At 38.4% G+C, this 24,697-nt stretch overlaps 1 protein-coding gene across 7 annotated transcripts in view; it reads left to right on the top strand.

Annotated features, from left to right (window-relative positions):
* adcy1a (adenylate cyclase 1a) overlaps nt 1-24,697 on the top strand; it is a 59,759-nt gene that overhangs the window by 16,208 nt on the left and 18,854 nt on the right. For all 7 annotated transcript variants that reach the window (XM_046050458.1, XM_046050460.1, XM_046050457.1 and 4 more), the window contains 7 exons: nt 3,419-3,537; nt 7,626-7,737; nt 11,683-11,810; nt 14,660-14,818; nt 16,367-16,508; nt 18,948-19,103; nt 22,933-23,127. In XM_046050458.1, coding sequence (XP_045906414.1) covers nt 3,419-3,537; nt 7,626-7,737; nt 11,683-11,810; nt 14,660-14,818; nt 16,367-16,508; nt 18,948-19,103; nt 22,933-23,127 — 1,011 coding nt within the window. The remainder of the gene's footprint in view (nt 1-3,418; nt 3,538-7,625; nt 7,738-11,682; nt 11,811-14,659; nt 14,819-16,366; nt 16,509-18,947; nt 19,104-22,932; nt 23,128-24,697) is intronic.

Raw genomic sequence — 24,697 nt, 5'->3', positions numbered from 1 at the left:
TACTTACTTACTAGCTTTTTCCAGATCTTTCAACCACATCTCACAGTCTTTGTTTGGCTCAGTTTTTATCTCACGACTTTTTGTTTGGAACTTGGGTGATCTGTCTTCTTTCCATCAGTTATTTAAAGTCATAAACGGCCTTCTGTTGTTGCACGATTGAGGTTCAAGACATTTCCATGACAACTAAGCAAACTCCATCTGCTGCTAAAGATTGAATGATCTGGCCAAAAGCCTCAGTAAAACCTAGTAAGTGAACTTTGAATTAAGATAACTACAGTCAAGAATGAACTTTTTTTGCATAAATATAGCACAACAATTGAAGTTGAAGTGTTTGAACAACCATCCACTGCTGTCATTTTTCTGGTCTCAACAGCTCATGGATTTCTCCTTTGTTGTCATTAGATTATATGTCCTTATGTTCATCTGACTGCACTTTTAACATTAAAGTAAACCAGTCTTTCAGGTCAGGAGTGTTAAGGCTTTTCCAAAGCCTTAGAATCATCATGCAAACTTTAACCACATGGTCAAATTTGATACATTAATCAGTTGGGTCACCGAGGCACCAAGAAACCTCAATGACATTTTCCCCCACTTTACTGTATTGTATAAATATTTCTATTTTGTTTGATATTTCCAACATAAATGATCAGGAATTAACTCACACCATGTGGCCCTGTTGGCATCCAATAAAAGCTACTGAGCTGAGTCTCTCAAATTTAGGAACCATTAGGCTTAGTAAAAATTATCCCATTAACTGTATATTGTGAAATGACATGTAGTGGTCAATCATCAGAGGTAGCTATCCCTTTCATCCTCTGGCTGCATCAGACCAGTGCGGACAATCATGCAAACCACTGGGCAGGATTGATAAATGGTAAAATGTAAAACAAGTACATTGGAGAACTTGTGGTAAATTTGTCAGTAATTCATTTCATTGGATTAGCCAACTTGCCATCTGTTTTTTTTCAATTCAGTTTCCATAAAATGACAATGTATTGTTCAATATAGATGTTATCCATGTATCCCACTACTGTTAACACTGTGTCATCAGTCTGTCACACTGTAAGTCATTAGGCTTATCCTTACAGATTATTGCACATTTTCTTCTCTTTTCACCTCCATGCTATCTTTTTTTTTGTTCCTTTGTCATGGATATCTTCTTATGACAAGAATTAAGCTTAAAGAAAAAGGCTTTTTCTTCCTCCTGACAAAGCATTCACTTTCCACTCTGTGCAAACAAGTTGGATTCCTGAAGTTTCAAATTGTAAATTTTTTTGTGGGAATTGCCTCCTCTTGTTAATCTGGAGGACAGGGATTATTCATGTTAATGTGAGAGAAAGTGAGCCAGTGGTTCATTAATAAACCACTATGAGGAAGAGCCAAGTCAAACAGAGCACACAGTGAATTACGCCTGGGACAGATCAGAGAAATGGGAATTATTGATGTGCAATTACAACACGTTCAGGAAAGAGAAATGGAAGAGATTAATAAAAGCAGATGAATAATTTATTTCATTAAAATGGCCTCATCTTCACACTTTGGTTATCGCGATTTTTACTCCCGACACGTGTATTAGCGCAAAAGCTTGAAACACAAGCACATATGGACAAACACACAAGCATGCACATAAAGCTGCACTTTAATTTACCTTTTTTTATTCACAGGTGAGGAGCAGTTGTGTGAATGGATGTACAATGTGAAGCGGTGTTGGAGGGAGACACAGGAAAGACCCTTCTGCTTTTGTAATGCTGCCTCTCAGCAGCTATTCAGCTGAGCCGCCTGATGATTCATTGTGCATTCACAACCATTTGACATCCTGCTAGAGTTGTACTTTATGCTGCTGCTACTGAGACAAAAAAACAAACATGCTGATCTGTGTAGATACTACCCTAGGCTGTGCTTAGTGCTGAAAAGATTAGTTGATTATTGAAAATGAATTGACAACAATATTAACCCTTTAAGTTATACATTCTCCAGTTCTACCTTCTCAAATGTGAGGATTCAGCCCAGACTCTCTAAGTATGAATCTGTATCGGATGCTTCTGCACCTCACGATTTACAGCCAATGCAAACATTCAGTGTCAATGCAAGAATTAGTGTATCTTTTATATAGCAAGACAGAAAGTAAAGCTGTGTAAATCGGTGTGGTTAATGGGCTTGTACTGTGTTTAATGCAGAAGTCTGGACTTTGACTTCTGTCACAGACCAGAAATTATCGTTTATGTTATAGTTGCCTAACCCTAACCATGTGCCTTAACCACAATTTTCCTCTTAACTACACCATAGTGTCCACTTCCCATTGGAAAACAATAACACTGGACTTAGTAAAATGTCACTGAACAGAATTTAAAGTGTTGTTCTGTCACAATTTTGTGTCACTGCAAATGGAAGAGCTTTGGGCTTTGGACTGTAGGATGGACACCAGATATCACCTTGTGTTCTAAGATATTGTAATGGGCATTTTTTCACAATTAATTATTTACCTCAAATGATTAATCCAAAAAATTCATTGATAGATAAATAATCATCAGTTGCACCCCTATCTTCCTGTGGTCCAACATCTCGTTAGTTCAGTAACTAATAATAACAGTTTTTGTCATCTAAAGTAGGGTGCAAACTAATTAATTTCCTCACGATTAATGATTTGATTAATTAATTATTTGTTTAGTCTATAAAATGACACATAATAGTGGTAATGCTCATTAAATCAATAGAGTTCAAAGTCTTAAAATTTCTTGTTTTCATTATTGTCCAATAGTCACAGATATTCAGTTGAGGGCTGCAACTAACAATTACTTTGATTACTGATTAATCTGCTTATTATTTTTCTTAAATCATCTGGGATTATCAGAAAGCTGTTTCATTGACTGAAAAAGCAAAGGTACACGAAGATACTCAGATCATATTAGACAAATAAAAACATCAAATCTTTTCAATAGAACAACTGGACCCAGGTCTTTTTTTTTTGCATTTGAGTTTGAATAATTACACAATAGATTATCAAAATAATTTGCGATTAATGAAGGAATCGGCCATTTTATCTGCAATTGAGTTTACAGTGTGAAAATAGCAACATATCCTCACCTTTAAGTTGCTGGAACCAGTAAATGTTTAGCAATTTCGCTTAACAAATGGATTTATCAGTTGATCGGTTCCAAAAATGAAATAGTTGTTGATTGATTTTGTTTTGATTGACTACTAGGTTGATTGAGTAATCATTTCACTGCTATAGTCAAGGCAGTATATTTATTTCTGGTTGCCAGAATAAGCAGTGTCTGGATGTTTGCACCGGAGCAAAGAGCAAATTGTTTGTATTTGTTTTCTTACACCTGCAGGAATACAAGCTTACACTGTGTACATTTATGTCCATGTCTTCCTGTTTCCCTAAGTTCTAACACCGATAACCATCCCTCCTCAGGAGCGTCTGCTAATGAGCCTACTGCCCAGGAATGTTGCCATGGAGATGAAGGAGGACTTCCTGAAGCCTCCTGAAAGGATCTTTCACAAGATCTACATCCAACGTCATGACAATGTCAGGTATGGGGGTGTCATGACAACTGCGGGCCACAGAGGTGTGCGGAGAGGCTGGAATGTTTTGATCCAGGTGTCACTTGCAAGGTCAAGAATAGAAGGAGATCAATTAAAATAAGCCATTAACGCAAACGCAACTGCGTAAAGGTTAGAAAGAGAAAAGGGAAGGAGCACTGGTGCCTGTGCAGTTGTCATGACCAGTAGATTAGAAAATGCTTATTTACTCCGTCTCATCTATTTTTGGTGTTGTTGTAGTTTTGGAGACAGACTTTTGAATCGGCATGACTGTGATATTATTTAACATTAAACAGATGAGAATGACCATCCGGTCGCGTTGCACTTTGACTGCAGACTCTAGATACTAACACCGCTAACTATGGGAAAATCAAAGATTCACTGGTAACAAAAGTAATACTGTAAGATAGTAAGTTAGTAAGTCAACTACTGAATATATTTCTGATGTTAACAAGAATTTAGTGGCACTCAGGGATTGGGAAAGTGGAATTTGAATCCTCCAGTTTAAAGTTGTTCCCCTTTTTACTGGCAACAGCATACACTAGAGGAATATGAAAGCTGTTGCTTTGAAAAAATTACACATAATCATAAAGCCTTGGTATTAAATTACACCCTGGGAATTAATTGATTAGTGGATTAATCAATTTGTCTAGCGATGCAACGATAAGTTGATTAATCGATTTTTGACAGAAGGCTAATCATTTAAATCATTTATCAAAGACAATGCCAAACACTTGCTTTTTCCAGCACCTCAAATACAAGGACTTGCTGTTATTCGCTGTTTCATTAGCCGTGTTTCCATCGAATTGTCAAGTGAGTATTGAAGCAAACTGTTAAATTGTTGTAAAAAAGAAAATGACAATTTGATCAATCAACCGGTTTGGAGTGAATAAACTTGGCTACAGCGTAGCTTTATCAGAAGTTGGACGTATAGACTACGTTTAACATGGCTGTAATAAACAAAGTAGAAAAAATGAAAGTCGTGAACCGGAAACAAAACCAGTTGTTTGCTAACTGCAAATAAACCTCAAAGAAGAAGAAGAAAGAAAAACAGTAGTGATGGGCTAAGCAGTTTTTCAGTGAATGGAATAGTAAGAATCGATTCATTCAAAATATTAATTCAAAGGATCCATTCACTGAATTATTCATTTTAAATTTAAATAAAAATGAGGTACTACTTCCTACTTCAATACATCATGACATGAGAGCGGCGGGCTTGAGTGACTCAGCGACTGTCTATCAATCAGGGTCAGGGCTCATGTTTATTGTTTGAGTTCAGTGAACGAATCATAATTCATAATTCAGTGAATTAATCATTATTCATTCACTGATTACAAATCATATTTTGGAAACTACGAAAGGAGGTGAGATTTTAAAAAAGTTCATTGATTGACAAACATAACCTTGCTCATTTTAAATTTATTTTAAATCTAATGAGTGCAGATGCAGCACTGTGTATGCACTGTATGATACTATCCCATCTCTCATATTGCGTTCACAACTTGGTCTCAGGCAAGCAACACAACAATGCAATCTTGTAGCTATATGTATATATAATATATACACTGTATATATGTAAACAAACTCTGAAACGGACTGGATGAACAATTGAATTCTATATATCCTTATAGCTTTTCTCTTTTCAATCAGCCCATTAAGCGCATTACTCTTTCAAAAAAGGCAAAAACCACGTCAAACAAGCGTAAAAAGAAATTTAATTTACAAAGTTTTATTTTTGCCTTGACATCAAGTTTTTCTAACGCAATACTTCAAATTGTGCACAGAAATACAATGATGGAAACTAAGCTACTGTAAGTTGAATTTCTTTGGGGTTTTGACTTTGAAAGAAGCAATTAAGGGCACTCTTTTTGATTCTGAGAATTTGTGATGTTTATGTAATATTTTATAGAATATATACTATAGAATAAAAAACTAATTAGTTAGTTGATTTGTTGGAAAAATACTTTATATATTAATCAGTAATGAAATGATGATTTTTTCAGCCCAGCCACCTTTATTGCACTTTTAATGAAGAAAGTATTAGTGTGAGAGTGTGAGAACCTGACCTGACTTGGAGCTGATTACATTCGATTGAGGCAGTAAAGAGAAAAGGAGAGCTGTATCAGTGCTGCTGAGTGTGGGAGTGGAGGGCTAGGTAGCATGTCAACAGCACTCCTGTCGAGAGACAATCCTCTCCAGTCTATGTCTGCCTCTTTTTCTCTTTCACTGTCTGCCTATTTGCTCGGCTCCCACACTCAGTCACAGTTCAGGAACATCACTGCCCGTTCACCAGCCTCGCTGCCGCGCTGGCACTCGGCCAAACATCACGCTGCTACACCCAGCAAACCAGCTCCCGCCCATCTCCAGGGAGCTGCTGCAAACACTCACATGCACATGTAAACTCATGGTGGTTAAAGAAACCCCAAATGTCAGATTTATTTTGCCAAGCAGGGGCGTGACATCTTCCTGATCTGGCCCCCCTTTGATGTGGCCCAGAGAACGTTTGATCAGCTCCGCCACCGCTCTGCTCCCCCTCCCCCCTCCTCTCGCCTTCTCCTCCTCACCCACCACACATCAGCACGACCTGCAGAACAGCACCATTCAAAGACAAATCACACAACAGAGCTCTTCTGTCGAGCAGCAGTCGTGATCCCAGCTTTACATACATCAGGCTCCTGAGCAACTATACTGCTCTGCAAAAAAGAGCAACTCAGTCACGATGCAGAGGAAGGGCCCTCTTCATGCAGCTAGAGCTTGGAATTGAACCTTATTACTTGGGTACCAACCAAAATGTTTCCCTTGCACCGAGTATCTAAAACTGTCAAGTAAGTTGGCATTGCATGTCTGGTCAGATACATCTTGTTTACAAAGTCTCTTCTCACAGAGTTCCTGATTGCCAATTCTAAACTATTTTATTGAGGCAAACTTCATGTATAGCTGCTGGTGTTAAGGAGACTCTTCTCACAAGAAAAAAAAGAGTGTTAGTTTGTTCACATACCTAAAATCTGCAATGTATGCACTTACCCGACAAAGACCTTTGGTGAATTATAACTCTTGTCTGTCAAAAATTGTTCTGTAAAAACTAAAAAGTAGGAGGTTGGGGTGGATGGATTAATAAAAAGAATCTTAAACAAGTAGTTTTTGTGCCTAAAGCTAATCTTGTGGAGGAAGAGCAGAAAACAATAATTTAAACTGAGTGTGAAAGTTCATTCTGGACTTTGGATGTGTATAATGTGTATGGTCAACATCCTGGTTAAGAGTATTTGCAAGCTAACTTTTGCTATGTAGCACTAAACATTAAGTACAGCTGAGGCCTTTGCAGGTAATCCGTCATAAACCAGAGCATTGGAGACATTAAAACTGTGACCTGATGACGGCGCCTGATAATGGCGCCTGATGATGGCGGTTAAGGGATCGTCAAAGTAATTGAGATTCATCCTGAGGGGAACGTGATTATCTGTACCACATTTCATGGTAATCCATCTAATAGTTGTTAGATTGTTGAAAAAAATATTGTTTTTGTGTCAGTATTAAAAAAAATTATACCCAGCTGTACACACAGCTCTAATGCTGATGCCTTTACTCCAGTGGGAGCAATGATTTTTTTTTTTTTTGGACAGAGAGTCAATAAGATCCATAACACCTTGTTTTGTTGCCATCTGGCCTGCCTCAGAGCAAATGAATGAGGGGCTAAGTAGCTTTCAACACCTTCCTCATCCCCACTACAGCAGCTAGCCAGCAGCAGGCTATTTAGCTCTCTAATTGATTTAGTGGTTGGCCTAAAAGACACTTTCACTTATCAGGGATGTGATTATGGTACTCACTGCTTGCTTCACTTTTGATCACCATTAGCTAATTTCTCTGCTACGGTGTGATCTGTGGGTATTTTGTGTCAGAATTACTGTGTTTGTGCAGTTAATCTTGACCCTCTTTTTTTGTGGAAATGTATTTTTAGTGTAGTTTTTAACTACAGTCTTAATGAACACGAGGAAGAAAACAAATTTAAAATCAGCTGTCATGACAAGTTGAGCTTTTCACGGCAGATTATAATTTGTCTTTCTTTCTCTCTCTTCTGACAGCATCCTTTTTGCAGACATTGTGGGTTTCACCAGCTTGGCTTCTCAGTGCACTGCCCAGGAACTGGTCAAACTGCTCAACGAACTCTTTGGGAAGTTTGATGAGCTGGCTACAGTAAGTCCATAGTAATCCATAGTATAGTCAGTGTATTACCTATAGGAGATGGCGGTCGGCACACCCTTACTTTGAAGAACCAGACAGGAGTACCAGTACAGAAGCTAACCAATGTGCTGCTGTGGATGGGGGCAGAACCATATTTTAGCCAGCAAACAATATCAGTTAAAATGTACGCTATATTTAGAATATTTTCACCACTTTACTTTGCCATCAGACAGCCCTTTATGATGGGGAACTAAAGCCATATATCCATATATGCCCTCTTTAAAGCCACCAGACTCCTTTGACATCAACAGATTTTACCTTGCAAACACAAGAGTTCTGTTATTACCTTGTTAGGTTAGTTTGTGTTTTCGTGGGACTTTGGTATTTTAAAGGGTTAGTTCTGATCTGAATTAACGTGGTTAAAGTTCAGTTCCCCTTAGGTAAATTAAAATTTATGAGATAATGTCACTGAGCCATCACAGCCAGCCTACAGTGGGGGAGGCAGACTGGCTACAAGTGACTAAACAGTTGGTGAGCTCCTGTTTCGCCTGTTGTTCCTCTGCAGCACAAAAAGCCTCCAAGAAAACGAAATGTATTATTTAGTCCTGGAGCTCATTTATTATGCCAAGTCATATATTGATCCAACAGTTAAGTAAAGTTGGAGAGGCTGACTGGCGTGTAGGAGGAGGAGGAGGAGGAGATGAAGGTCAAGAAGGAGAAGGAAGTGGAAGGGTGTGAAAGAGAGATGAGTGAACCGATTTTTAGACATAGGGGAGATAAGGGCTGAGCATGTAGTGTGTGTGTGTATGTGTGTGTATGTGTGTGTGTGTGTGTGTGCTACTGGGACTACTGCACTCGATAAAGAGAGAGAGTGTGTGTATAGTAGCATACACTGTACATCAGTAAGCCTTTGTTGCATTGTTCTCAGGGAAAGAAGGTGAGTGATAGGTTATCTGCCGCCATACTACTATAATCATTTTAGTACTGTATGAGATGCATACACACAGACGCACACACATATCCTGCATACTTCTATAGTTGTGAAGACCGTCATTGACATAATACTTTTCCTGGACCCTTACCCTAACCTTAACCATCACAACTAAAATGCCAGCCCTAATCCTAAGCTAAACCTAATTCTACCCTAACCCTTAAAACCAAGTCTTAACCTTCAAACTGCCCTTTGAAGTTGTGAGAACCGGCCAAAATGTCCTCACTTTCCAAAAATGTCCTCACTCTGTAGGTTAAAATCTTGTCGGTCCTCAGTATGTAGGAAGTACAAGCACACACACAGACAGACAGACACACAAAGAGTTAAATAACCCACTTGCTGCAGCTGTAAGAGATAGCAGTTGACAAAATCATCTTAACCCAAGGTGCCGTTACCAGCACTGGGGCTTTCTAACGCATCTCATTGTCTTCATCAGGAGTTGGTGGTGACCAAACTAGAGCTAAAAGAAAGTGAATATTGGAGTTAATTCCCCCTTGTGGCCATAAATAGATACATGCAGCTTTAAAAATTACCAAATTTAGAAATTCTGGATGTGTGAACATTAAACAATAATTAAAAATACTGATACAGCTAAAATTGATAATAACAATAAATGATAGCGTGTTTTCTTTGCTTGTATTTTTTACAACAGATTTGGAGTTTATGTTAAATAGCCCGAAATCCATCCAATTTTAGGGATAAATTCCTCATATAGAGCAACTTTAAAAACATCTTTAAAATGCTTGAACACTACAGTGTTTCATGCACACATTTTGCTCTCAAAGCAGCCTAGTTAATCATTAAATAATGATTAAAATGATTTCTAATTGTTATACGTGTATGTTGTGATCGTAAAATGGATCTCAACAAGAGAAGATGATCCAATGACTTATAAGTCAGTTGTTCCCATTATGTCAGTTACACCACATTCACACTGAACTCTTCCTCTACCAGGATAAGAGGTCTCTTCAGACAGTTTACTCTTGCTTTCTGCATGCGCACACACACACACACACACACACACAAAGTCACATGATCAGCAGGATTATCCCTCTTGAGTTCATTCTGCATCTCAACAATCAGTCATGACTTAACGCGGGGAGAGAGACAGAGGGGGAGAAAGAGCAAGATACGAGGTGACTTGTGTGGCTTGCTATCTGTGCTCCAGCACTCAGAAAGCTATTATATGGAAATCTTGTGATGAGGATATATTGCATGCATGTGTGTGAGTGTGTGTGTGTGTAGCTGCAGCTGCATCCTAATTCAGATTTATACCCTATCGTGTTAGCGAGGGAGAAATTCACTTTCAAACTGGCTCTGTCACAGCTGCTGAGTCTGTCTGACTGCTGTATGCTAACACAACACATTTATTCCCTGGAGGCTCAACCTAAACTTTGGGGACACTGATTTTTCCCCCAGTAAAACAAACCATCCCCAATCAGCTGGCTTAAAATCCCAAATTTCCAAAAACACACGCAGATACTTTTCTCTTGCGATATGGCTTTCTGTCAGCTGACAATTTCTCTATCATTTCTGTTCACAGACACACACACACACACACACATTTCTGTTCCCAGCGCTGGGATAATCATCCACGTTCTGAATTCTCATATCCTCCCACGCCAGAATCTTTCTGCTCCCGTGAGCAGAAAACCAGAGCACCCCCTCTCCTCTCTTCTCATCGCCGCCTCTTACCCTGCAGTTGTCATGAATCCTCTGTATTTGTGTGTGTGCACGTGTGTTTGTCACTCAGAGGCTGCCTGCAGGCTAAGCTTTGTTGGGTCTACCATTACGATTTTTCTGATGACTGTGAGTGACACAGTGCCAAATGGAAACCCTGTGTGTGCGACTAAACCGCAGTACCTGTACAGTATGTTTACATGCCACCGTGCTGCTGTTTGTGCTTTTCTGCAGGTATGTTTGTGTGTGTTAATATGTTGTTAAACATTTGAGCGTGTGTTGGTGTTTTTGTCAGTGTCATCACTGCAGAGTTTGTGCACAATGTGCACTGTGACAAATAGCTGATCTGTCTGGGAATGTGTGGGCGGGATTCTACTTCAAGAGCATGTCGGAGCAATTAGAGTTGGCCTCAACTACAAACACACACATGGTTGCACAAATACACACATCTGATTTACATGAGCAGAGATGCAGCTGCGGCATCCATGCAGTTTCTGTACAGTCAGATCTCATGTAACAGGACTAAAAATACACTCTTTGTCATTATTAAGTATGAATAACTTTCAGCTGGCAAATGTGGTCTGCGATGTACATCATGATTTAGTTCCATCAGTGTTTTGAGTGCTTTGTCAAACTTTTTAGAGCCATCAAGTTTAGCGTTTCATCAGCAGAATAATAGGTTTAAGAATAGCAATGGTTCTGTCATAATTAGTAAGCTGTGATAAGGCATTACCAGAGAATTTCATTTTACTATGAACTATCAGGTCTACTGTTAAAAACAGCAATGCTGTTTTAACAGTCTTCAGCAATGCTAGTGGCTTTGTGAGGCTAAACGTGCACAGAATGGTGCTTTTAGTTAAATGCTAACGTCACAATGCTAACGTACAATGACTTTAGCATGCTAACATTTACAAATTAGCATTGACACAGCTGAGGCTGATGAAAATGCCATTTGTTTTACAGGTATTTAATCATAAACCACACTTTTGGCTAAATTAAATTATTTTGACCTTCTGATGGCATTAAAGGAACAGTCATCATCAAACCTATTACAATCCATCCTGAACCACATTTCAAGGCAATACATCCTATAGTTTCTGTTTCAGTTTGGACCAGCGGTGGACCGACCAACAGACATTGATATTGCCATCCATACTAAAAAGGAGTAGTAGTGACTTGGTTAAAAACCTAACTATTGGCCCTTTACCTCCATTCCAACCAATGAAAACACATTGCTTTAGTATTACTGACATTGTCCCTCTGTCCGTCTCTTTGTGTGTCTGTAGGAGAATCACTGCAGGCGGATAAAGATCCTGGGGGACTGTTACTACTGTGTATCCGGACTGACCCAACCCAAGGCAGACCATGCCCACTGCTGTGTGGAGATGGGACTGGACATGATTGACACAATCGCGTGAGTCACACACACTGACATACAGATGCACACCCATCTTCTCTATAACATGCATCTGGGCACACACACATCTGTAAAGGTCAACACATGAGGTTTAATTGTATCTACATTACAATGCATGAACATTACATTACATACTAATTTTTTGTTTTGCTAAAGCTGCTGTTACCTCCAATTAGAAACATATGTTTGTCTGTCTGGTAATTTGCAGAATGTGTCATAAATTCATCAGATTTTAATGAAATTTGTTGGAAAGTTAGTCAAAAAGTCAAGGAAGAACTGGTCTGTTTTCAGAACAGATAACGTCACCATATATCTATTTATAATGCATGTTTTAGCCCATAACCCTGAACTGAGAGATGTACAAACAAATTAGAATTTTCAACAGTTTTTTCAGTACCTCTGCTACAAACTTTACCTAATCTTCACCAAATGTGACACATACCAAAAATTCTTAAATAAAACTGCTATTCTATAGCACAAGCAAATAAATTCTGGTCATCAATGAAGGTTGGGTAAAATGTATTGGGTGGATCAGTGGGGTGGGTGGTGTGATTACCTATAATATAAAACCACTAATACCATCAGTACAACATCAGTCATGTCATACTGTTCTTAACAGAACTACTGTTTTATTCATCAATTATTTCCAAAACCCTGTTTCAGCTTTTACGACAGATTTTGATCAGAGATAAAAAGAGTATTTATTAGTCATTGTCCCTGCATCACCCAGTTTTCCCTTCACATTGTCTACATATTTATTAGTAATACATGATATAGGAGGAGTTTAGCAGCAAGAAAGATGTTGTTTTCCCCCAAAGCAATGTTAGAAATATCCATGTCTATGTCTTAATTTTGACAACAGATCAGAGACAAACTGAGACAAATTGAATTTGTGACAGTTTTGCAATCACAAAGACACTTGGTACACATACATTCCCCTCCCCCTCCCGCCACCAGCATGTTGACACACACACACACACACACACATACAAACACACACCTCATTTCCTTGTGTGAATACTCGCCTGTCATGTTCCCTTTCCCCGCTGCTCTGTCTGAATGGATGGATGTGGCTGTAGGAGACCTTTATCTCAAAGGACAGGTGCTGCCATACACGTGCATCCCTCTGTGTGTGTGTGTGTGTGTGTGTGTGTGTGACATCCCTCCTTCAGACCGGGCAGATCACGTTTTCTTTTCCGCCACCCTGTAAACATACACACAAACATCATCAAGTGGCTGACCTTTCGCTGGTGACAACGGGCTTTGTGTAGTGATTTACAGGAGAGGAGAAGCTTTGGAAAAGTCCTGCTTTATCTCCTGTGCACCACAACAAAGGGAAGTGAAGGTGGTCTGCACACATATCTGTACATACCACTGTAAAGAATGTTATTTGTTTAGACTATGCTGAGTTTTTGTCCAACATAGTTCAGAAGAGTTTTAAGGCTTTTGGAGGAAGAAAAGGAAACCACAAACGTGTTCGTGAGTGCATATCTCTAGGCGTGGCAAAATAAAATGTTCAGAAATGTTTAATATGCATTTGGATCCAGTTCCGCAATCACATATAGTACTGCATAGTGATTGACAATTCAATCTATTAAGGTAAATACTTCCTTAGGAAAGAGCAACAATGCTGAGAGTCTACTGTGATGCAAGCAGTCCTATGAGGCTGTTCATAGGCAGAGCGGTGCTTTGAGATAAATGCTAACATCAGCATGCTAACAGGCTCACAATTACAATGCTAACATGCTGATGTTTAACCAGGGTGAGAATTATACAGTGACAACCGGGGGGGTTGACTTTTTTTCCAGGTGAAAAAGGAAAAACCAGTACAGCTCAGGAGCGGGCTTCAGTAAACTAAAATCTTAAAATGCTTACAATATCCTTGATTATTTAACTGATGTGTGCAGATGATAACTTAAATTCATTGCACCAGTTATTATCATTTCAAGTTTTAAGTTTCAACTTTTTTTTTAGCAAAAATCTCCTTTCCTCTTGCTCATCCTGACTGTAAATGAAATGTAGCCTAATCTGCATTCAATAAAGCAGTAGTCAGACACTGTTGGGGAGTTGGGAATTTTTAGGGCCACTATAAATAATATTAAAGAGAATACTGTTTAGACCTGCTCTATATGAAAAGTGCAATGAGATGCCTTTTGTTGTGAATTGGCGCTATATAAATAAAACTGATGAAATAACAAACCTGGATTTTAACATTTACCTGGGCAGGTAAAACTCCTGAATTCCACAGTGAAAACAGTGATGCACTGGACTGAAGCTGTGCTGCAAGTGATGTGGGCAGACAAGACGCTAACGTCAAGGTTAGGAAATGGTACGGTCCATTTGGAGTCAGAAATCATATTTCAAGTTTCTTGAATATAAGGCATCAGTATGGAAAATAGATTGTAATATTTATAATGACGGGTCCGAGCCTTAACTAGGGGGGTCAACCCCACCAAATCCATCCCGTAATTCGAACCATGTGTTTGACTGGTAGACAAATGGCAATCCAACTAGTAGTTGTTGACATATTTCTGGACCAAAGCTGTGGACCCAGTGAAGACCTACCAACTCATCGGCTTACATTGCCATACCTGGAGCCTCGCATATTCTTCGATGCACACCTGGGACCAGATCAGCACCACCAATACTTCTACTAATATCTGATCCATTGCCTAAATGTCTACCAAATTTTGCTCAAGTCTGTGAACAGTTTTTTGAGATCCTGCTAACTAACTAACAAACAGTGAAAGATGCAGGAATTAATCATAACCTCCTTAGTGGCGGTTACATTTTCTTGGTTTTGTTTAAACAGTTTAAGAGATTAACCTTCCTCACCCCCCCTGCAGGTCTGTGGTGGAGGCGACAGAGGTGGATTTGAACATGCGTGTTGGTCTGCACACAGGACGGGTGCTGTGTGGCGTGCTGGGCCTCAGGAAATGGCAGTATGACGTCTGGTCAAACGATGTCACACTGGCAAATGTGATGGAGGCCGGAGGCCTGCCGGGGTCAGTGCTGACTGTTACACCCACTGAAACTGGACTCGGTCACAGTACAAACACAACACGCACACACATTCAGACACACAGTCTCCCAGCAACAGAGATAGAATACAGCCTTACGATGTGTGCATCAAATCACAGTAGTTATTGTTAATATATTCTTTCTGCATATGCACTACAGCAACACCATTCTATTTTAAAATATAAGGCTGACATAATCATACCAGTTTATTACTTAGAACACAGATATATAAAAAAAATCCATTTAAAGACACAAAACAAATATGAATTTAGCCAGTGATTATGATACACCATCTCTACTGAGAGCTCATAATTACGCGATCTCTATCTAATATTTATGAGAGCTGTCATAATAATAAGATAGTTTTCTTAATTGTGAGCTTGTTTTCAGATCTTGTAATTTATTAAAAATTATAAAAGATGTAGTAAGGATTCATAATTATGAGTTTTCTTATTAAGAGATATCTAGTAAGGCTGAGCTCCACGTAATTATGCGATATGGAAGTAAGAATGTAAAACACATAAAAGATATCTTTATATTTGCATGATATATACAGTATTTCATCATAATGATAAATATGGCAAGTGTTGTTTATAGAGCCTGGTGGACACTGGATTAAAAAAAAAATCCAAAAGCATTATTTTAGATATTAGATTTCCACTTAATTAGGGCATTTAGAGCATATTTTTGCACAGAACAAGACTGTGGATTATATCTCGCTTATACACTAAAAGCATATTTTTGTTGGCAGTTGCGAATTTATACTCATCAGATGGATATCTCATTTTGTCTCAAATCAAAAATAGCAAAACACACTATCAAAGCTTTGTCATAGCAGGGCAGCATCCCTGAGCATAACCAGTGATGTGTACACAACACTATGTTTTAGCAAATTACAGGGACTTTATTGTCTGTTGTTTCAGAATAAACAATACTTGCCATGCTAATAACGAAATATGTTATCTAAATGCAGTGGCATGGATATTACTTTATTGATTTTATTGATTTTATTGGAGTTTATTATAGATTTTCTTGGTTTTAGTGTTGTCATGCAATTTGTTAATGATAGTTAAAAGATAAAATAGAGCTATCCTTTTAAGAAGTCATCATCTTTCATATTTGGTTTTTAAAAGTTATTGGGATTAAATTACTTCGCTTTGACGCAGTTTCATGAATTTTCTAAAAAGGACAGTAAGAGCTGCTTAAAATAAGACAGTCCACTAGTGTTAAATGAATGTCACTTCACTCAAGGAAACTCATACAGTAACAAGCTGATTAGCATTTAAAAAGCAGTGGAATTAGGTCACCTCATTGGCTCAATTTGGTCTTGTTTCAAGTGAAGTAATAAGATTTTAGGACTCTTTACCAGATTAAATGAGTCGTTAGGATGAAAATTCCTTTGCTGTGAAGTTTTTGAGCAAGCTAAGGGGCTATTAGGCCGGTAAAAGTAATGAGGGGGATAATGATTTGAGACCTTAGTGCCATACTCATCACTAACTGCCTTGCGTCCTGTGCTCTGCTTGTGCTCTCAGCAAGGTGCACATCACAAGGACCACCCTGGAGTGTTTGAATGGAGACTACGAGGTGGAACCGGGCTTTGGCCACGAGAGACATGCCTTCCTTCAGAAACATCACATAGAGACATATTTCATCGTGCCATCACACAGACGCAAAGTACGCCAGAATCATTTCTTTTTTGCATTTTCTCTCTCTTTTTCTCGCCAGTGTACAGCTCGAGAGGCTACACATCTATCAGTGTTACAATACTTAATCCTCTAATGCCGAGAGGAAGGCAGGACATGTGTTAAGCTGGCATACACATGGCTAGTATCACCACCTCACACCAACTGTACATGTGCACCAGAGAGCGCGTGTGTGTCTCATAGCGTTTTAAATCCACAGCTGAAAGCTTGTGCACAGTATTTATATGAGCATGCATGCACGCACACACACAAACACACATGTAAATAACACTTGATATATCAAACATCCTGCTCTCACAGTTTACTGTAAAAATCCCACTCAAGCCTACTTTATTTCCATGAAAGAGACAATTCTCCAAAGCACATTAAAATTCGTGCTCTCGTATTTTAAGGAACGTCATGTCGTTCTTTTACTACCATCCCTGACTGCTAATGCAAATTATTCTCAGGTTTATCATTAAAGAAACTGGATATTTATTTATTTTTAGAAGCTTTGAAGTTGCATATACTGAGTGACCTGGAAGGCCTCAGAGAGTGGAAATGGATACAGAACAGCCTGACTACAGGTTTAAGTCTTGCCAGGAAATCTGAAACAAACGTTTGTATTTTGATTTGAATTTGATTCTTTAGCATCGTAAACAAAAAAACATTTCACTCGTTAGTTCATACCTCTAAAACAAATTATTGAATTTCCATCAGCTTTAGCTAATGAAAAGAAAATCAAATAGCATGCATATAACTTACAACACATGTTAGCACAAAAGACTGTACGATATTAATACTAACTGTCTTTTGTGAATTTGATTTATGCCCAGTGTGTGTTTCCATTTGTTACATATGTTTTCTGATTTTCTCAGTTTAACCCCTTTGTTAAATTAAATTTGTTTGCTTACTGTTGTATTTGGTTTGTGTGTGTTATAAATTCTTAAATCTATATGTTAAATAGGTAGTAGTTATCATGTTAGCAATGTTACAAGCTAACATGATTAACAGTAGCTACTACAGTATATAAAAACCATTAGCTTGTGATATGCTAAATGCTACATGCCAAACATTAACTTTTTAACCTCCTGTAGTCGCTGGCATGCATGTCAACATGCTAACTGTAGGTTAGTGAGTCTAGTGATGTATGATGTCAACACTTATTTTATTTCAATAAAGAGCAGTGCTTGAAGTAGGCCAGTTATCACTGGTACACAGTAGCAGCACTTGAACATTTTAAGATTACCAGTACCTCTCAAAAACTGCCAATAATCTTTTCTGTCCTCTCCATGTTCTATGGGTGGTTCATATGGCCCTTTTAACCAGCCTGATAATCTCTGTCACTGGAGACAGTAGGGAGAAGATCGGGTGTCTTCTGTTAAATGGTTAAAATATGTTCAACTTTTCATGAAGTTGCTCGTCAGTGTCACTTCTCGAGAACCGACCAATCACATCCTGGATGGGGCGTGACATTAAAAAAAGTTTGTCACGTTTGCTACAGCAAACTTTAGAAACTGCACGAGTGGTTAAGATTATCGACAAGTTAGCACTTAGCATTAACAACCGTACCATAACACACAATAACCATTTTTCTCGCACAAAGATTTAATTAATGAAAACAACCCTCAAAAATGATCTGCTGAAGGATATTATCCAAATAGAATTAATCTTATACTTGTGGTAAGCTATATATTATACTATTATCAGAAATTATAATGAATGCAACAGCATTGGCCCTAAACTAAACTTAACCACCGTGGTTTAATCTCAGAAAATGGTTTTATTTGTGAAACAGTTGAATTGTTGAACTCAACTAATAAACTGTTGAAATGTTACAAATACTCGAATAAATTATCTGCACGTAGACTATCCAAATCAAGTGTAACTTTGTATTAGTGCATATTAGTATAATTTAAGTTATTAAATTATACTAATACACTAATTTACACTACTTACTCATTCAGGTTGTTGTTAGTTTTTGCTAAAGTTATTGTTGTAATATAAATATTGTGTATGTGGGGTCACCACCTGATAGACACACCAACATGCTTATGGGGAGCACCTATTTTTTTTCCACTTCAAGCACTGATAGTGATAACAGCGAGAGCTGGAAAAGAGCTTGATTTCAATTTCCACAAACAGAAATTGGAACATCATAGATAAAAGCAAGATGAAAACATTTTTCTTAGAAGTTCACAAATGAAGTGAAACAGAGAGAGGAAATGAATGAACACAAAACACAGCCTGGTTGTAGTTTTCAGCCTTGAATGATCAAATGTTTAATGTGTGAGATTCAGAGGATTGAGTGTGCGATGTAAGGAGATCATTATCAGGTCCAAAATTAAACTATAAACTATCTTCTGTACCTCTCAGTAGCCTCTTGCTCTTTCTTTCATGCTCATCTCGTTATCTTTGTTCTCATTTCTAGATCTTCCCAGGTCTTATTCTGTCAGACATCAAACCAGCCAAGAGGATGAAGTTCAAGACAGTGTGCTACCTGCTGGTGCAGCTGATGCACTGTAGGAAGATGTTCAAGGCTGAGATCCCCTTCTCCAACGTTATGACCTGCGAAGATGACGACAAGGTATGTAAGCGTGTGCATGCATGAGTGTACCACTACTGTACAGAATGGGCATGAATATTTCCAGGTTACGTAGTAAGGAAAATCCTTTTAATGGGTTTGTATGTCTATTTGTGATGTAGTGAAATCCTGCTTGGATTTCTAATCTGCTACACACACACACACACACACACACACACACACACACACACACACACACATACACTCTGTAATCTGGATTTCTAGATTTCAGCATCAGAAGTAGTACAGTTCATTACAACTACTTGTTAAAAAGTAAGCCAGTGGAATAGATATTATGAGCATATTATGACGTTAACTCACTGCTCTTAAGCTCGCTGTGCAGATACTGTATGTGTTGATATTGTGTTGTATTTGCATGTGCATATGAACATTATTTTCAGCTTGCCTTCAGTGTTTCTCATGATCCCTCTGACTATACAGTATTTGCTTTTAAACCAGTGTGATGCAACAGCAAGTCAATCACAGTGCTGCTGGTTTGTTCCGAGGACGGTCGGTCGGGGTTTGGTGGTTGATGATCGGTGTCATGGCATCACAAGGTCTGGCTGTCAGAAATTGCCTGCTAGCTGTAATCCGCCCAGCTGTGTGAGCTCGGCCAGGCATTAGTACGTCATGATTCTGATGAGGTTGCATTATGACAGCCTGGTTTCATCTCCTCTAATAGCATTAGCCATATTGTTACATGATTATCCAAGTAACTAAAATCCTAGCATTGTGGAATTATAACACTGCAAATTGGTTGGGCAAAATAATATTTAATAATATGAAAGATGAAAAATTAAATGCAGATTTTTGATTACCTAAAACAGATGCAGTGGTACGTAGTGCTGACACGTTAGATTTCTGTCCAATTGAGCTACGTTATTTATTACTCAGTAGGCTGCTGCCATTCTAGTGAATGTAAGAACTTCTGGCATAGTTATTGAAAGTATCGGTCATAATAAACCTGTTTCCATGGGAAGCAAAACTGTGTTACGTATATTTTGGTGTAGTTAAATCAGAAAGCTGCTGCTTTAGAGGTTAAATTTCTGATACTTCCTTTGCCATTAAATTGTCTGGCAGGTATTGTGTAAATAAGTAATATGTATCCTGAAATTAATAACTCTTGCGCACAAGACAAACTCCCAAATGCTGCATGTGTGTACTTTGCATTCTGCCAGTTTAGAGGTTTTTTTTGGCCAACTTAAAAAAAAAAATCAGCCAATTAGGTGCAATTATTTATTGTGGCTCTACAATAATTCAGCTTGTTTCAGGATGTGTCAGAAGTGTTGTTTTGTTAACACTTGTGCAGCAATCTGCTTTATTCTGTTTTGTTTCAAGATACTGAGATTAAACATTCTACAAAATTACAGAAACAAAGGAAACTGCACCAAGACAAAATGAAACTGTCTCACCCAAGTGACATTTTTACGCGAAACACGGTTGAAATGAGATTAAATTACTTGTTAAGATGCATGCAGATTCTTTAGGAACAGAACAGTGTGGAAGCAGAATTATATTATGATCTTTGTATCACTTCCCTCAAGACTAAATTATTAATTTTCTTTTGTAGAAGCAGGTGTAAATTTATAGACTCCTTCACATTCTATTTATAATACTGTACTGTAGCTGTCAAATACATATGACAAGGAGAACTGGCTGACAACCCTTTTAATAATACATACAGCTGAGACTAACCATAAAGTACAGTATGTGCCTGTTTTATGACAGATAAGAATCATATAACACATAAAATGTATGATATAAATATATATATATGGCTTACCCTGTTAAATAACTAATGAAGTACCGTATTTAGATTAACTGTAAAGGGTTGTAGTATCGGATATGCTGCAGTTGGCTGCAGATATAAATCTGGTTATTTTCAACTGGGCCTCATTTCACTGGTTTATGGCATCATGATAACTGAGCTTCATGAAAAGCATCTCCCCAGAATGCACCCACAGGACTTTTGCTTACTGTAAACATACTAACATTCCCAACACTTAAACGTCACGAAACATATGTTGTGGCATTAGTGTAAATTTACAGCTGGTGGTGAGAAGTTAGAAACTGTATATCATCCAGACCTCAGCTTAGTTAATTTCCACTTGTCTGACACTTAAGTTGACTGGCTAATTTCTAATTAACTTTAGCTGTAACTTTAGCTAATATTATATGTTCCCATGCTTAGTATAACAATCTAACTTGCCCATATTAAAGGAATGGGCTAATCTTAGTATAGTAATAAGCTAATAATGTTAAAGTTACTTACTAAACATTGCCTGCTATACCACTAACCTGCTCTAAATAACTCTGAGCAGGTGCATCCTACAACATGCAAAAATCTTAGCATTTTAACATTTAATATATGCTAACTGCAGGCACACAATTTAACTTGCCTGCATTTTAGCATTCAACTCAATGCACAGCTTAGTTTAAAAAGACCCGAGGCTAAGAATGTAATAGCTTAATTAAAAAGCAACACGTGATACGAATAAGCAGGGTAAAATATACTCACATACTATTGTGAAAGGGACTGGAAATAATTATTAAGTTATTATTATTATTAGTTATTTATCACACCTTTGCTTTTGCAATGTCAGCTGTGAAAAAAGTCTGTACATAGATGAATACAGCTGAGTCAACAGTCTGATTCTGAGTTTAGCTGACCTAAATGGCTGCTGTACAGATTCTAAATTGTAGAAAAATTATAATTAATGGAAAGTTGTCCATGCACTAATATCCTAACTTAATTACAGCAATTTGCTACTCTTGAATCTCACAGACTTGTATTTCCCATCTGCAGTTTGTGCTGGATGCTGCTGCAAACAGCTGTGCAGACTGGCTCCCTGTCTGCTATCAAATCTTATTCCAAATCTTATTAATTGTTACGGCTTCTTAGATCTTCCAGGCAAGGTGTGTTAACTACTGTATCCCACCGTTTTGTGTGAAGTGCCTTTTCGGTTGGAGCATGCATTGTCCTGTTTTTAATTATTTTATTTATTTATCTTTTCTAGCTTTACATTGGATTTCTTTTGTCTCTTCTATTACGACTCCTCTTTTACATTTATTTTTTTAGCTGACGCTTTTATCCATAGCGACTTACAATTGCTATACATGTCAGAGGTCGCACGCCTCTGGAGCAACTATGGGTTAAGTGTCTTACTCAGGGACACAATGGTGGATGTCTCACAGTGGGAATTGAACCCAGGTCTCTCACACCAAAGGCAAGCATCTTATCTATGCGCCATCACCATAATCATAATGTAATTTAGGCTTAGTCAGTTTGTACCAGACTGTAGCTAGTAATTAGCCATCATTCATTTTTTCACTTACACTTTTGCTTTTCTTACTGTGACATGTCAAAATGTTTTCAGTGATAATAGCATATGCTTTCTATGTTTTTTCTGTGTGTATGCATTGTATGTATCTAACTCAAATACATGTAAGGTGCATGTGTTTATTTGCTGGTCTTTTAATTTTAACACTATGAAAAACTTGAATTTAATTTGCTGACAATTTAGCCTACAACACTCAGCCAAAAATGTTCTTCCTCACTAGTGGTAATGAGGTTTAAAGTTTGTAAAGTTTGTAAACAAACTTGTTTTCTGGTGTATAACGAGCATTGCAGCCTCACAAGGCCAGGCCATCATGGCATGTAGACTTTTCATCTTGTTTCCAAAGTTATAACAAAATCTTACAGTGTTAAGTGCTGACCTCTCACAAAACTCTGCACTGGTATGCCTTACACATCATTTCAAAACCAGTGAACTTTAAGACATTTTTAAGACAGGCTGGCCCGTGCAGAGACTGATTGTGTTGTCTCTGACAGCGGAGAGCCCTGCGGACCGCGTCAGAGAAGCTGAGGAGTCGGACATCTTTCTCGGCCACCGCCGTGCAGCACTCACCAGGAACACGAGTCAACCGCTACATCGGGCGGCTCATCGAAGCGCGGCAGACCGAGTCCGAAACAACAGACCTCAACTACATCACCCTGTTCTACAGGAGCAGAGACAGGGAACGCAGGGTGAGCACACACACTGAACATCTGCAGAAAAGTCAGTAACTCGGATTTATATTTACAATTGGATTCAAGAAATTCAACAAATATATACTTTCCTCATTACACAAAAGGTAACATGCTTCGTGACTGCATGTCCACCCCACCCCTCCCATTCTCTCACACACACCTCTAATTCTAGTCTCTAATTCTCTTTCTCCCCTTTCTCCCTCTCTCCCACGCCTGTTGTCTATGATGTCTGCGTGTGTGTGTGTGTGTGTGTGTGTGTGTGGATTCCACCCACCCTCTCAGGAGGGAGTGCAGATAATGATTTGGGAACGTCTGAGCGGCACACGTGATATCTTTCTCCTATGTGTGCGTGGGTAGAGCCATAAAGGAGACACACAACAGGGATGGGTTTTTGTGTGTGTGTGTGTGTTTGTGTAGTATCTATGTCTGTGTCTTTGTGTGCAATCGATACATTCAAAGTGGTAGCAGAAGAATTAAAACCTTATACACAGTAAAAACTACTTAATTGTTACTAATTTTAACATATTTTAGAAGTCAGGAAAATGCCACCAGCAGAAAAAAACTTTAATTAGTGTAAAGTGTTAATTTACTCCCACAGACTACAGTTAAAAGATTTCTTTCATAGGATGCTGGTAGAGTTCAGGACACATTGTTGTTGCAGAAGTTCTCATATCTCCCTCTTAAATCAGATCTCTTGAAATTATTATTTTTTTCTGTATGACATAAGAGAAGTTTTTTGCAGCAATCCTTGGATGGTTTCAATTAGATTCATTCAGTCCAGAAAAGCTCAAGCTCTTATGCGGACATTATATTCTAGGGCTCCCACATAGCACAGCACATCTTGGTCCTGTTGACTACATCCTTTCATTTTCTCTGCACATGGCCCCAGGGAGGTCACTCTGTTGTCGGTTGGTAGGTCCTCTTACCAACCAATAGATGGATTCATTTAACAAAGACATTCATGGTTGATGTTAACTTTTCTTCAGTTTTATCCACGTTTTCATCTACAAGGCAAACATTTCACTCAACGCTTAAGCTGATGACAAGATAACCGCACAGCTTTTCTTACCTTGATGTCTGTGACCTTAATCCGAGACGATGACAGTTGATTCAGGATTTGAGAATTCCCACTCTTCTGTCCTTTTGTTTAGCTGCTTCTCATAAGTGAGTTGCTGCCCCAAGTAAAGGACTTAATTATCACAGGTCTTGTTCACAAGGTTAAGATGGAGCGTGAGAACAGCAGGTGGAATCAGTTCTCTCAAGTGGGTTATACTTGAGGTTGAGTCTAAAGGTGAAGGTCCATCTACCTTTGGATAGCAAAGGATAAGATCGTGGATGCAAGCAGGTAAAATTAATTTTGTGGAATATCTGAGCTCAGCATCAGAGGGTCTAGGGAAGAAGATGGTCAGAGTGAGCTGCTGCTTCTACACAGTGGTAGTTGCCAGGTTGATTGGGAATCTTTTAAGGTATTCTGTGCATATCAAACTGTAAGGACACTGATTCTATATCCCAACAAGCCAGGAAACACCTAATCTGTCTTTTACACCAAACACATAAGCTTGCATAG

Source organism: Micropterus dolomieu, linkage group LG05 (assembly GCF_021292245.1).
Source record: "Micropterus dolomieu isolate WLL.071019.BEF.003 ecotype Adirondacks linkage group LG05, ASM2129224v1, whole genome shotgun sequence".
NCBI lineage: Eukaryota > Metazoa > Chordata > Actinopteri > Centrarchiformes > Centrarchidae > Micropterus > Micropterus dolomieu.
Note: the sequence above shows the minus strand (reverse complement) of the source record. Positions and strands in the feature narration are given on the sequence as shown.